Raw genomic sequence first — 15,518 nt, 5'->3', positions numbered from 1 at the left:
CGCTGTTTCAGTACAGTATAGGCGGTATTGAATTCTCGACTGTGATCGCCAGCATTCTATAAGATGTCCGGTGGCAGCCCTTTTTCAGTCAAACAGCAAACGCCTGTTTAAACAGTTCGGTCTTACAGGCCCTGCGGAAGGATGAAAGGCTGAGTCAACCCCAAGCTAGCTACCTGAAAACCCAGCTTCCACTGGGGATTGAACTCAGTGTCAGACATTGGAGAGTATTACTGTGTCATTATGCTGAATGCATTCTGTAACTTGTTCCTTGACATGACTAACTCCATTTTGAACCCCTATTACTAACTATGAAGCAGAAGACCTTGCATATCAAACGGTCTTAGAAATGTTACTAACCCATGCTGTGAATTCCTCTGCATAACACTAACAAAGCAACAGCTCTTTGAAGATAGCAAGCCTCAAGGAGAGCCAGCAGGGCTCCTCCGTGAGAAAGGGTGCTGCAAGCGATAAGAAGTAGGGAAAGTGTTACTTGCAACATTAGAGTGTGAGAATGTAGGGTTGTTTATGAATGCTTTGATGTAAGGCCTTAAAACCCATGTATGTTTCAATGTTTGCTACCAGTTCCAATGATTGCCTATTCAGAACTTTGAGATACCAAATAAACGCTACTACTTTTGCAACAAAACTTGGTCCGTTTAATTTGAGCTCCAATGTCTGACACTCAGGTCGTGAGCAGAGCTTAGGACTGCAGTACTACAGCTTTAACACTCTGCGCCATGGGGCTCTATATTTTGGCAAGCCTAACATTTACATAAATAAAATAAAATTTCTAGTCAGGCTTTCTGTGTAGATGTTCAAAATATATTGTCTATTTTTAACAATGTTTTATAAGTGAAATTTGATTTCATGATTAACCAAACAACATAAAAATCTAGAAAAAGGTTGTTACTGAATTTTCCCAGCCCTCAATATTTGATCACTTTTATTTAAGTTTTCTTAACTCTTTGTGAAAAATGCAGCAAAAATAGCAAGTATTATTTTTTCTTTAAGTAGAAAAACTGTTCCATTTCATGACAGCATTTCTCTTTCATCCCCCTCCCCAGGGTTGGGGATGCCGTGAAAAAAAAATCAATGGCCCAGATTGCTGCATGAATGCAAAAGACACAGTAAGTCTTTCAGCTGTTGATATTTATTTGCACACACCTTATTCCTTGTTAGTATTTTATTTATTTAACACATTTTATGCTGCCTAGCCAACCCAATCAAGGTCCCCAAGGATGCAAACAAGAAAATTTTGCACAACTAAAATAACATTTAAAATTATAAAATAATTCAGTAGAAACACATAAACATACAACACCAGGACCAGAGAGGAGACGAGTAACCATGGCTGAGGGTATGAAAATTCATCTTAAAGCAAAGCATAAAATTAGTCCTATAATCTATTTATCTATCACAAAGTAGTGCTGTGCTCAGTACCAGGGCAACATTACCTCTGGTCCTGGGGCCTTTCACATGAAAGGGCAAGCAGCAGGACCTGGGGAGGCCAGGAGAAAACTGTGTATTGATAGCACAAAGCAAAGAACAAGCCAATCCAGTAAGAGGTATAAAAATGACATTTGAATCTTTGGAAGAAAGCTCTGTGCAAAGAAGTCCATGGGTGATTGGTTATGGCTGTTTCTGACAGTGCTAGTTGCGGCGTTAGCATGTGAGGATGCTCTTAACTTGAACTTGAACTAAATTGATGGTGTCATGTAATCTGTCTGTTCATCCCTCTATCACCTGAGAAATATATTTAGGAGTGATATAGTCATTGTCATTGAGACAACTGTTCCACTTGTTTAAGGTCCTTAAAGTTCTCTCTCCGATGCTATTCAACATCTTTATGCGCCCCCTTGCCCAGATTGCCCAGAGACATGGACTGGGTTGCCATCAGTATGCTGATGACACCCAGCTCTATCTATTGATGGGTGACCGGACTGGCAATGCCCCGGAAAATCTGGACCGAGTGCTGCAAGCCGTGGCAGACTGGATTAAGCTGAGTGGGCTGAAATTGAATCCAGCGAAGACAGAGGTCCTTTGCCTGGGTCGCGGCGGTTTAGGGAATGGGGTCTCTCTCCCAGTTTTTGATGGGGCGCAACTGGTAGCTTGGGAGTTCTACTGGAGCCTCCCTTGACAATGGAGGCCCAGATAGCAGCTACTGCCAAGTCCGCCTTTTTTCATCTTAAACGGGCGAGGCAGCTGGCCCCCTTCCTGGAGCGCAGCGACCTGGCAACAGTGATCCACGCAAAACTGCCCTCTTCCAGCTAGCTTTTTAAGACAGAACTCCTGATAAGATCAGTAATACCGAGCCATCTTATACGCCATTCGACTGTATTTTAATGTCATATTGTTTTATTGGTTTTATTGTTTAAATTATTAATTATATTATCTATTGTTTATCTGTATCATGGTTTTACCATGTCTTGTTAGCCGCCCTGAGCCTGCCTAGGCGGGGAGGGCGGGGTACAAATAAAAGTTTATTATTATTATTATTACTGCAATTAGAGAAAAAAATCTACTCAGATAAAAGAGCCTGTAGGTGCAGTGGTTAGAATGTCAGAGCAGGATCTGGGAGAGCATCTGTCATGCAAGCGCACTCAGTGATCTCTAGGGCTTTTTTTCTGGAAAAAAGAGGTGCCAGAACTCTCTGAAGGGAAGGAGAAATACACGGGTGCCCCTCATGAACTTTTAAATATTTGTTGTTGTTGTTTTAGAAGTTTGCTTCCACGAAGAGGTTTCAGAACTCAGTCCTGCCACATTTCCCCAGAAAAAAGCCCTGGTGATCTCAACCTAATTTACTACATAGGGTTGCTGTGGTGAGGATAACCTGGAGGAAGGAAGCTATAAGCCCCTTTGCCTCCCCATTGGGAGGAAAAGTGGGTATAAATATCTAAATATGAAGATCAGCATCCCAGTTCCTACCAGTTCTGTATGTTACACTAACTGTGCTTATTTCATTTTTGAATGAAAGAAAACATTTGTCTCAGTTAAATGCAGAAAGAGCAACCTTCTTCAGTAGTAAAGTTAATAAATATGCCATTTATCATCTGTAGGCAATGGCGTCTTCACCTCTTTTCAATTGTGCTGAGTTCCAGCCTCTAGACCCGACGCAGGAGCCTATATTCCCACCAGAGTTGTTGGTAGGTACATTTTTTCCCTTACAATGTAGTGGAAACTTTTCTCCCCTAGGGAAGATTGTAGTGTTCTTGTTAATTTCTGCATATAGGCTGAGGACATGCTCAAATTATAGCCAGTAGTGTGGTAATCGGGTCATTTTGTACAAAAAAAGTGCAGAAGCTCAGTAGGATATCTCATTTGCATATGCCCCAGGATCTGTGTGCAACGGGGAGAGAACTCCCCACTGCATGCAGACCCTGGCTGGAGGTTCAGGAGCTGTGCTCCTGTGAGCTCCTGCTGAATTCAAGCCCTGGTGGTAATAGACTTCAGTCTTGGATTTGTTCACACATTTTAGTGGTAAAATGGGGTCATATCTGCTGTGATGATGGTCAGAGTTCAGTGTATAAATCTCCTAAGCATATTTTCTTTTAATTAGAAATGACATAGGATCCTGATTTGGATCAGGATTAATGCCCAGGGGTAGAGGTACCTGCATCAACATGAAATGATTGGCACTTCATTTTAACTGCATCATCTGAAAAGTAGCTATTGACTGATAATTTTCAATGTGTTCTTGTTTTGACATTTAATAGTTTGAGTGGACTATATTTCATCCCCTCCTAATTTTATTTGATAAAAATGTATTTTGGTGAAAAATAAAATGAAAAAAAAATATTGATGTATGCCTGTGCATCAAAACCAAAGAACTATCAATCCTCGTATTGCAAGAGAGGATACTGACTACAAAAGTTATGAGGAGACAGTTTTATGTCCCTTATGAGTGACTCCTAAAGTGTATGAGGGATGTCAATATGATTTTGCAAAATTATTTTGCCACAAGAATATAGAAGCTCAGTGTCACCTTGTTTTTTTCTTTGTTTATGAGCAAGCATAGTGTATTAAGTAGAATTTATTTTAGAGGGTTTTTTTCATTTTCAAGACCTATTGGCTTGAGGAAAAAAATGCAAATTTTGGCACATCAAGAATAAAATACAGCACAGGTCCTTTGCTTTGAGTCAGTATTTCACAGGTGTGAGGTAAAGTACCATCAAGTTGCAGCTGACTTATGGTGACCCCATAAAGTTTTCAAGGCAAGAAACTTTCAAAGGTGGTTTGCCATTACCTACCTATGTGGTCCACTGAGACAGAGCCCCTTTGGAGGCCCTACCCTTCTGGGACTCGATCTGCGCAGACTCGGAGGAAGGCAGACGCTTGTTTCTTCGCTCCTAAAAACGCTCCTAAAACCTACCTATGTGTGGCAACCCAGGACTTCCTTGGTGGTCTCTCATACAGGTACAAACTAGAGCCAATCCTGCTTTGCTTCAAAAATCTGACAAGATTGGGCTGACCAGGACCATCCAGGTCAGGGCAGTAGTTTACGAGTGAAGCTAAACCCAGTGTTGCTTTCACAGATTCACAAGAACAAACCTCAGAAGCAGCTATGCTTCAAGGGTGAGCGGGTGACGTGGTTTCAGCCTTCAACTCTCAAGGAATTGCTTACCCTAAAAGCTGAGTATCCCAGTGCCAAGCTCGTGGTAGGGAATACTGAAGTGGGTAAGAGCAAGAACTGAATTCCTGTTTGGCTTTTCAAACGCAATTTTTAAAAATTGACTTTGTCAGATAGCACATGTTTGGTCAAGCATCTGCTTTTTAAGCCAGTCTGTTGAAGTACTTTTCAGCAATTCAGCTAGCTTTTTAAGACCATGTCAATAATTGTGCTGTTTGAAGAGGAAGAATTGTGGAGAGTTTAAAAAGTGGGGCTCTAAGGTAAAATGGAAGTGTGTGTGTGCTTCTGGTGTAGGAGAAATGAACCAAAATGTGGCTGCATGTATAACTCTGATGAGAGACAATTTTCTTCACATGGCTATCTGAGATCTGATTTAAATGTGACGAAGACTGAGGCAAAAGCACTGTCTCCCATTGGCATTTGAACTTTGAATATTGTCTCATTTAAATGGGATTGCTATCCATGCAAAACAGCCAGTGTCATGTTTAAGTCAGGCCTGAGTGCCTGAGGATGGTATGAGAAAACAGAACATGGTGTTCTCTCCCACTGGGACTATGGTAAATGGATTATGTGTGGGTACTCAAAGGCTGAGTTTAGCAATTTAAAAGTATTACAGGCATTTATTACATTCTATGACAATTGAAAATATAGAAAATACATAAAAAAAATAAAATGCAGTTGTTCAACAGCAATATTAGCTCATCAAAACTTAGCTACAGATCGAAAGGATTTTGCACATGAAACCAACAGGCCAGTCAATACATCAGAACTTAGCTACAGATCAAAAGGATTTTGTACATAAAACCAAGAGGCCAAACATGTTTTGGCTTGATATGCCTTCTTCAGTGGCCTATAGTCATAGTCAAAGAGCACACACACTTGAAAACCTTTTAAACATATACAAATATAAACATCTGTAAAAGGGGAGGCAGGTTTATAAAATTCCAAATTGAGGTTTACTTCTCATTAAAAACTATTGTGTTTTTGAGTCAACTCTCAAAACGTGCAGTTTCTCTCAACAATTATTCTGCCTTTATCCCAGCATTTAGTCTCTATGTGTATGCTCCAATCTGCAATTTATTTATCTGTGTTGTAGCAGTTTATTCTTTATTAATGACCATGGCTGACACATGGGAGTAGGCAAGGTAGGTGGCGGCCTGGGGTGTCACGTTGCCTATGAGGTGCTGCTAAGTGCCCCCTTCCCTCCATTCTGTTGCTCTTGGCTTCCCAGGTTTCAGACCTGAGAAGATTAGGATGGATGGACAGCCTCCAAGCCAGGCTTCCCTTGCAAGGCTCTGAGAGTGCACACACAGGCCTTTTCCTCCAAGCTTGGAGGAGAACATGCCCCACCTGGCTGCTCTCACCTTGAAAGCAAGAGCAGTCAAGCGGGGTGCATTCTTCTCCTCTGAGTTTGGAAGAAAAGAGTGGGCCCTGTACTGCCTGGCTGCTCTCACCTTTAAGATGAGAGCAGCCAAGCAGGGCGCCTTCTTCTGCTCCGAGCTTGGCTTTCCTTGCAAGGTGAGAGCAGCCAGGCGGGGCACATTCTCCTCTGAGCCTGGCTTCTCCTCAGAGGAGAAGGCCTGTGAGTGCGCTCTTGGTGGTGCTAAGAAGGGCAGTCTCGGATTGCTTCTGAGAGTGCAGGTGTGGCTCGCCTGGAGCCTGCCCTGCTCTCCTCTGCCATGCTGCTGTGCCTGCCTTCCCTGCGAGTGGGGTTGTGGAGGGGGGGCAGGCACAGGGTGGGCACGGAGCAGGTGCTGGCCTGGGGTGCCCAAAGCCCTAGCGCTGGGCCTGTTAATGACATGCTACTATAATATATTAATATCCACTAGAAATAGGGTTGCCAAGTCCAATTTAAGAAATATCTGGGGACTTTGGGGGTGGAGCCAGGAGACATTGGGGGCGGAGCCGAGAGCAAGGGTGTGACAAGCATAATTGAACTTCAAGGGAGTTCTGGCCATCACATTTAAAAGGACTGCACAAATTTTTAAATGCCTTCCTTCCATAGGAAATAATGAAGGATAGGGGCACCTTCTTTTGGGGCGCATAGAATTGGACCCCCTGGTCCAATCTTTTTGAAACTTGGGGGGTATTTTGGGGAGAGGCACTAGATGCTATACTGAAAATATGGTGCCTCTATCTCAAAAAACAGCCCCCCCCCCAGAGCCCCCGATGCCCGTGGATCAATTCCCCATCATTCCCTATGGGAATCGTTCATAGAGGTGCATGATGGCTCTGGGGGCGGGGCTTCCCCCGCCGGCCAGCTGGCTGGGGGAGGGGGAAAGCCTGTAAAACCAGGGGATCGCCCTCTGGGACCTGGGGATTGGGAAGCCTAACTAGAAACAAAAGTGTCATCATCTATTAAGGAAATACTTGTTGAGATTGCTGAATGCAAGGGAAAATCTCATTGTTTTTTTAGTTACAATTTCATTATAAGCCCTTGCAAATTCCATCGCTGGTGAACTTCAGAAAGAGCCACATGTTATCACTTTGGGGGAAATGGGACTATTGCATAAATAGTTTTGTTTTTTGATTGGGAAACTTACTAGTCCTGGCTGCCTGCCTTGTGTAAATTGACATCACTAGATTTTGTTTCCTTAAGGTATTGAAATGAAGTTAAAGAACATGCTGTACCCAGTAATAATAGCACCAAATTGGATCCCAGAAATGAACTGTATTCAGCACTCAGAGGAGGGTAAGTAACAACATGTTTATTGCCTGAAGGGACTGGGAAGAAGTTCTAGGAATCTGCTAGCATTGCAAAAGATTACAAAAATACTGACATTGATAAGCTGATCCCTTTGTCTCTGTTTTTCCTGTAGCCAAAATATTTTGATTGTATCTATTTGAGGAATGTAAAACAAAATTTATAGTAGAAGTTATGTATGTTTAGTGAGTCAGAAGTAGTTAGAACTTCTTTGCTATTAATTACATAGAACTTTTCATCCCATGTTGTTTTGTTTGTTGAACAAAATTTTGTAAACCAAAGAACTGGAGCCATTTTGCATACATTACACCATTTTGCATATATTCCATCAGAAGTACACATGACCACATTAGAAGTCACATGACAATGCTGATGATGACATCCCAGGGCAGACCAAAGCTGCCCATGAAGCCTTCCCTGTTCACTAGGGTTGCCAAGTCTAATTCAGAAAATATCTGGGGACTTTGGGGGTGGAGCCAGGAGACTTTGGGGTAGAGCCAGACTTTCCCATTTTCAAAATAAAGGTATAAAAATACAGCAGTGCAGTTCACCTGAATAGTCATCATTTCCTCATCCCCCAATAGCTGCAGTTCTAGTAAATGAAAGTGTAAGCACACAAAAAGCAGCCAAAATGCACAGAGTTTGCAAGCTCACATTTTTGTGATCTCACTGGGGCTTTACTCAGGCAAACAAAAAAGAGAGAGATGGAGTTTTCCTCTATCCCATAAGCAGGCTCCTATACAAAGACTCTGAAAACAATGCAAAATAAGCACAGAGACACACACACACTATTACTGCCTCCCCTTCAAAGACTTCTGGAAAGTACTCTCTTTCTCTCTCACCGGGTCTGGTTCCTCCACAATGACATCTGACAATTACAGGGGCTACGCTGCTCTCTCCCTCTCACACGCACACACTCTAACTTACTGTGAAACGAAAGCAAAACAGACACGCTCTGCTTCTGATCCTTCCCCATGAAGTACTTCCTGCTTCCTGCTCAACTTTAAAGGGGCACACACACACAAAGAGGCATTTTAAAATGGGACCTGTTTGCAGGGTTTCTTTTTAACCTGCAGGAGATCTAGTGGTACTGGTGGCTGTGGGGGTGTGGCTTCCCCCCGCTGGCCAGCTGGCTGGGGGCGGGAGGAAGCCTGTAAAACCGAGGGATCCCCCATTGGGACCTGGGGACTGGGAAGCCTACTGTTCACAGAGCAGCCAGATAGCTGAAGAGATGTCCATGCTGACTGTACCTAAGAATGTCCCATCTGGAGATCTCTTGGAATCACATCTGATTTTCAGACTACAAAGATCATCTCCCTGGAGAAAATTTATGGCATTATATCCAGGAGAGGTTCCTCCCCTCTACTAGCCTCGAGCTACCCAGAGTCTACTAGGCCTAGGACCTGCCTACCTTAGGGATCGTCTCTCCCCACATGTTCCCCAGAGAGTACTCAGATCAGGATCACAAAATCTATTAGTAATCCCCGGGCCGAAGGAGGCCAGATTAAAATCAACCAGAGACAGGGCCTTCTTGATTGCAGCCCCCTGCTGGTGGAACCAACTGCCAGATGAAGTGAGGGCCTTGCGGAACCTTGTGCAGTTCTGCAGGGCCTGCAAGACTGTCCTCTTCCGGCTGGCGTTTAATTGACATAGCACCTGTATTTAAGGGAAGTGGAAGAAGGCCGTCGCCACTGAAATAGCACCAAACTAATATTCTGTTTTAACTGTTTTAACTATTGAATATCTTGTTTTATTGTTGAATGTGTAATTTTAATACTTATTAATTGTAATTGTTTGTTGGGATTTTATGTTGTGAGCCCCGAGCCTGCTTCGGCAGGGAAGGCGGGATATAAAATAAATAAATAAATAAATAAATAAATAAATAAATAAATAAATAAATAAATAAATAAATAAAAATAAAATACTAGTCAAAATCTTCAGGAATTTCCAAACCTGGGGTTGGCACCTGTAGCTGTACCAGAGCCAGATCATCCTACCCCAGGCAATGCCAGCTGATGCTGAGGGGTGTCCTCTCCTTGCTGCTATAGGACAGTGAGAGGAGGGCCTCAGGGTAGGGTTGCCAAGTCCAATTCAAGAAATATCTGGGGACTTTGGGGGTGGAACCAGGAGACTTTGGGGGTGGAGCCAGGAGACATTATGGGTGGAGCCAGGATCAAGGCTGTGACAAGCATAATTGAACTCCAAAGGGAGTTCTGGCCATCACATTTAAAAGGACAGCACACCTTTTCAATTATTTCCTTCCACAGGAAATAATGAAGGATAGGGGCACCTTCTTTTGGGGCTAGTCGCCCTCACGGATGACCTAAGAAGACATCTGGACTAAGGCGGGTCGGTGCTGCTGATTCTTCTCGACCTATCAGCAGCGTTTGACACAGTCGATTATTATCTATTGGGGGACAGCCTTGCAATGGTTTTCCTCCTTTCTCCGGGGGCCAGGACAAAGGGTGAGGCTGGGTGAGCAAACTCCATGCGGCACCCACTTATATGTGGAGTGCCGCAGGAAACTATTCTCTCACCATATTATTTAATATTTATATGCTCCCCCTTGCCCAGATTGCCCGAGGTTTCAGACTGGGCTGTCACCAGTATGCTGATGACACCCAGCTCTATCTGCTGATGGATGGCAGACCGTCTTCTGCCCCTGAATACCTGTCCAAGGCATTAGGAGCCATAGTGGGATGGCTACAGCAGAACCAACTGAAGTTAAATCCAGCAAAGACTGAGGTCCTGTGCCTGAGTCGAAGGGGAGGGGGTTTGTGTACCCAGCTCCCACCCTTGGATGGCGCAGTTTTAGTGCCAACCCAACAGGTGAAGAGCTTGGGAGTGATTCTGGATGCCTCACTTTCCATGGAGGCCCAGGTCGTGGCAGCTGCCAGGTCTGCCTTCCACCATCTACGGCAGATCAGGCAACTAGCACCATATCTCGCCTCCCAAGACTTGGCCACAGTGACCCATGCAATGGTCACTTCCAGATTAGATTACTGTAACTCGGTCTATGTGGGTTGCCCTTGAAGCTGATCTGGAAACTGCAGCGGGTGCAGAACGCGGCAGCTCACCTGCTAACTGCATCACCTATACGGGAGAGCATGTGGCCGGTGCTTCGTGGCCTGCACTGGCTGCCTATAGAGTACCGAATTCGCTTCAAGGTGTTAGTTCTGACTTTCAAAGCCTTACATGGCCTGGGACCAGCATACTTGCGGGACCGTCTCTTCCCGTATATGCCCCGGACGTTGCTTTGTTCAGCCTCCCAGGATAGGCTGACTGTCCCCGACCCAAAAGATGCCTGTCTTGCCTCTACCAGGGCCAGGTCCTTTTCGGCCTGGCCTCAACCTGGTGGAATCAGCTCTCTATAGAGATCCGGGCCCTACCTGGATTATTAGCCTTTCGTAGGGCCTGTAAAACGGAACTGTTCCGCCAGGTTTTCAGGTGAGGTGGCAGGCCTCTGCCCATTAGATCGGTTGGCCTCCCCTACTGTATATACTGTATATCTTACTGCGCTGACTCGCTGCACTGTCCAGCTGCACCATCTCATCAAAACTGTTCTGCTGAGCTATTTGTTTATGAAATAATTGTAATTGCTTTTATTAATATATGATTTTAATGTGATTTCATTATGTTGTGTTCCGCCCTGAGCCCCCACGGAGGAATGGGCGGAATTTAAATAAACTAATAATAACAACAACATAAAAGGAAAAAGATCAGGTGAACTCAGGGATAAAGTATCTTGAGGTGAATCAAATATAATGCTGAGGTAGCCTTGTATAATCACAAACTCTAGTTCATATGTTTCCAACATGTGAGAGTTCTTAAGCTTTTCACAAAGTCTTAGAATCTTAGAGATTATTCTAAGGCTTTTGTTTCAGTGTTTCTTATACACTCTAGTACAAGTTTAACTGACTCCTCAGATTTCAGAAGGCAGGGATATGCTACCAAGCACCTGAATTCCTTCTCTGAGCACAACAGAGATTACTCCACTCTTTAGAGCTATCTCCGTCTCAACTGAGCAGGGAGAGAACTTTTCTAATTAGATGATATATCTCTTTTCCTGGCCTGAATGGGAGGTTGTCACTGATCCTCCTTACCAAACTTCTCAGTCCTCAGTAGTGCTAAACTTTCTTCAGTCAGTCCTGAATTCTCCTCAGTCAAAGCTAAATTGCTCCTGTTCTTAGTCAATACTAAACTGAATTCTCAACAGTCAGGTTTCAAGTCTTTCTGCTCAACTGACAGTAACCAATCATAGGCTGTCACTCAAGACTCTCTGGCTCTGTGAGGCATTAACGCTTTCCAGTCCTTCACATTTTTATGTAGGACTTATAAGCTTGTAAAGTTCACTCTGTCACATGTCCCACCCTTTAATGTCATTGTTTCAGGGAAGGCGCTCACAAGCCTCTTGTGTGCCTTGGGTGAAGCATGTTTGGTGTAGTGATTAAGTATGCGAACTCTAATCTGGGAGAACTGGGTTTGATTCCCCACTTCTGCACATGCACCTGCTGAATGACCTTGGGTCAGTCACGATTCCTTTGATGATGTTTTTGTGCATGTATATGTGTACTAAGACATCACCAAAGGGATTGTGGCTATTAGTTCAGACACATATGTGCATGACAAAAAGCTATGTGCATGACAAAAAGCAAAAATGGCACAGCTTTGGAGTTTCTCAGTCTGACAACTGGCCAAGAGGCAAAATTCAGGCATGTTGACAACTTTACTGTCTTTGCTAACTACAATCCTTGAGGCCCCAGAATTAGAGGACTTTTAGATGAAAGAAATAAAACCCCGACTCTTCTAACAGCCCCATAGTGAATCACCAGGAAAAAAATATCTCACAATAGTGTCTGTTTCATACAATACAGTTACTGGTCCAATCGATCTGCTGTTTGCTTTTTTAGGAATCATATTTGGCGCCTCCTGCAGTTTGAGCCATGTGGAAGAGGTTCTACGCAAGGCTGTGGCCCATCTTCCTCCTTACAAAACAGAGGTGTTCCAGGCTGTCCTAGAACAACTGAGATGGTTTGCAGGCCCTCAAATCCGAAATGTTGCTGTAAGTTGCTGTTACCGCCCTGAGCCTGTCTTGGCGGGGAGGGCAGGGTAAAAATAAAAAAAATATTTATTTATTTATTTAGTTATTATAAGTGCTTCCAAGTAGTTTTCACTAAAGTCTGAAGGGAAGAGAGAAGTGGGAAAGGGAAACCAGAGGGAATTCAAACTGAGCAAGCAAATCTTCTTATCTGGGGCTTTGAGCCAGGACTGATAGTTTTCATACTGAGAAACTGGGTTATGCCTACACCCAGAATGAAGTGCCTCGCTGCCTATACATAATGTCTTTTCCTGCCAGATCTGCTACAGCTCTAGAGAGTACTGGGAAAACCTGGTTTTACCATAGAGTTTCTTGCAATTTGTAGAGAGGCATGCAATCATTTCAGTGGTAAGGGATTGTCTATATGGCACGTCTCCCAATACATTTTTTGACTGCAGTGCCTGAGCAGTGTTCATTCCTCCTGTTGCACCACCTGGCCTTTATGTTTTCTTTAAAGTCAGCAATTGTATAGATGCCTTTTTCCTTGTATCTCAGAGATTGATATGCTGTGTATCGTGTTCTCTGAGACATAAGGAAAAAGTTATATCCCTGCAATGAAAGGGGCAAGGGACTTGTTTTTTTTAAAAAAGTGAAAGCTGAGAAGTCATATAACAATATTCAATTGCTGATTAAAGAGAATCCAAAGTAGTGCCTCTGCAGTGGAAGGGGAGGAAATGGCCTCTGCAGTGGAAGGGGAGGAAAACCTGCATGTGGCTGACAGCACAGTCCAAACCTGCACAGTCCAAACCTGCCATTTGTCCAAACCTGACAGCACAGTCCAAACCAGCACAGTCCAAACCTGCCATTTGTTAATGTATGCATTTTGAATAATAGCAAATCATGTATGTTTGAACAGAGGGACAGATTAACCATCTTGTAAAGAGCCATCCTCTAGCCTAAGGACCTTCCTATGTCTTGAATGGCTCTTCCACAGAGCAAGGAATCACTTAAGTTGGAGGAAGACTTCAGACTGCTCAGTGGAGTAGTTTGATGTGGTTAGGCTTCCCAACCCCCTGCCCTGCTGGGGGACTCCCACATTAGCAGCCTCTTCCCCCGCTCTCCAAAAATCTGGAAGCAGGGGGGGGGATGGTGCTGTGTCTCTTTCCCTGCCTGGCGCCCTCGCAGCCTTCAGGCTTCTCCCTTCCTCTGGGTCACAAAGACCCGCCCACCGCCGGCCTGCTATTCGCTCCAGTCCGGCCTCCCTTCACGAGGTGCATGCTGGGACTCGTAGTCCTTGCGTCCTCTCCGGCTGCCAGGTGGCATCTCCTCGGGGAGTCTGGCTGGTGAGGGAGGGGAAGCTCCACCCCCAGAGGACCATGTGCGTTTCTACCTCGGGAGGCTTCAGTCGCTGATTGAAAGGCTTCCTCTTGGGATGGTGTGTCTATGTTACTTTGAAGAAGTTGGCAGCAACTCGTGAATAGAGAGGCCAATCCCTCACTTCAGAGTGGCCAGAAATGGGGAGGGGAGTCTGCTGAGCACTTCATTATTCTCTATGTGGAGATTGATTCTCATAGGGTATAATGGGGAATTGATCTAGAGGTTTCAGGGGCTCTGGGGGAGCTGTTTTTTGAGGTAGATGCACCAAATTTTCAGTATAGTATCTAGTGACTCTCCCCAAAGTATCCCCCGAGTTTCAAAACGATTGGACCATGGGGTCTAATTCTATGAGCCCCAAAAGAAGGTGCCCCTATCCTTCATTATTTCCTATGGAAGGAAGACATTTAAAAAGGTGTGCGGTCCCTTTAAATGTGATGGCCAGAACTCCCTTGGAGTTCAATTATGCTTGTTACACCCTTGTTCCTGGCTCCGCCCCGATGTCTCCTGGCTCCACCCCCAAAGTCTCCTGGCTCCACCTCCAAAGTCTCCTGGCTCAATCCCCAAAGTCCCCAGATATTTCTTGAATTGGACTTGGCAACCCTAGATGTGGTAGGATCCATTCCAGAGTATATAGCTTCATTAAACTTCTCTTACTATGGCTGAAAACTTTAAAGATTTTAATATATGTGATGCTAAATCAGAATCTTGTGACTTAATCATATTCCTGTCTTACCTGATAACCTTGTAACAGCCTTAAATAAATATTGCAGTGTTATCTTCTGAACTGGATGTATAATTTATACTTGTTTGGCCTTAGGCTCTTGGGGGAAATATAATGACTGCAAGTCCAATATCTGACCTAAATCCTGTGTTTATGGCAAGTGGGAGCAGGCTGACTTTGGTGTCAAAAGGTAAGCCACTCTAAACTTTGGCACTTGGTGTGTCATCATCAGTATTTATTTATTTTTTGCTTCCTTACGTAAGGTGAAAAGCCTTTGAAGGCAGCAGCAGTTTCAAGTGGGTAGCCATTTTAGTCTGTAGTAGCAGAATAAAGTCTAAGTCCAGTAGCACTTTAAAGACTAATGAAATTTCCCAGGGTATAAGCTTTTGTGTGTCAAAGCTTACTTCATCAGATGGTAGCAGCAAGAGCTGCTAGGATAAATATGAGAGAGAACTATGGCCTTTCTATCACCTTTGGTAAATAATGCTGCTGTTTGTTTTGCTAAATTGAGCCCTCTAATCTTCACCTTTTAGGATCCTTGTGCCAAAAAGGACTTGCTTCCAAAAATCCTGTTCAAAATTGTCAATTGCAATTTTTGATAGAAAACATTGTCTACATTAAGGGTTGGATTCAATCAGCTTTTCCACTGGAGAAAAAGGGACCACCAAAAGGTCTATGTTGAGAATTGTGGGACCGATGTAGGATGAGCATGACTGAAATGCTATTGATAAAGATTCTTAGGATGTTTTCTATTTTTGCTTGATGCTGAATGCTCTTTGATTCCAGTATCTGATATCTGACAGTAAAAGGCATTATGGCATAGTGGTTTCAGGTCAGACTTGGCTTGGAGAAACCCAGGTTCAAATCTCTGCTTGCCCTGAAATGCATTGGGTAATCTTAGGCCAGTTGTTCTCTGACAGCCTAACCTACCTCACAGGGTTGTTGTGAGAATAAGGGTCCTGAACTCCTTGGAAAAAGGCCAGGATAAAGATGTACTAAATGAATAATTTAATATTTTGCAGTAATTGATGGCTGACATGTAGCAGTATTT

General features: G+C 43.9%; 1 protein-coding gene across 1 annotated transcript in view; it reads left to right on the top strand.

Annotated features, from left to right (window-relative positions):
• The window catches only part of XDH (xanthine dehydrogenase), a 113,240-nt gene that overhangs the window by 33,487 nt on the left and 64,235 nt on the right, over positions 1-15,518 (top strand). Inside the window, exons 8-13 of the mRNA XM_060245676.1 lie at positions 1,065-1,127; positions 3,057-3,143; positions 4,533-4,674; positions 7,227-7,319; positions 12,242-12,393; positions 14,564-14,657. Coding sequence (XP_060101659.1) covers positions 1,065-1,127; positions 3,057-3,143; positions 4,533-4,674; positions 7,227-7,319; positions 12,242-12,393; positions 14,564-14,657 — 631 coding nt within the window. The remainder of the gene's footprint in view (positions 1-1,064; positions 1,128-3,056; positions 3,144-4,532; positions 4,675-7,226; positions 7,320-12,241; positions 12,394-14,563; positions 14,658-15,518) is intronic.

Source organism: Heteronotia binoei, chromosome 1 (genome assembly GCF_032191835.1).
Source record: "Heteronotia binoei isolate CCM8104 ecotype False Entrance Well chromosome 1, APGP_CSIRO_Hbin_v1, whole genome shotgun sequence".
Taxonomy (NCBI): Eukaryota; Metazoa; Chordata; class Lepidosauria; order Squamata; family Gekkonidae; genus Heteronotia; species Heteronotia binoei.
This window is presented reverse-complemented; position numbering and strand designations above follow the sequence as displayed.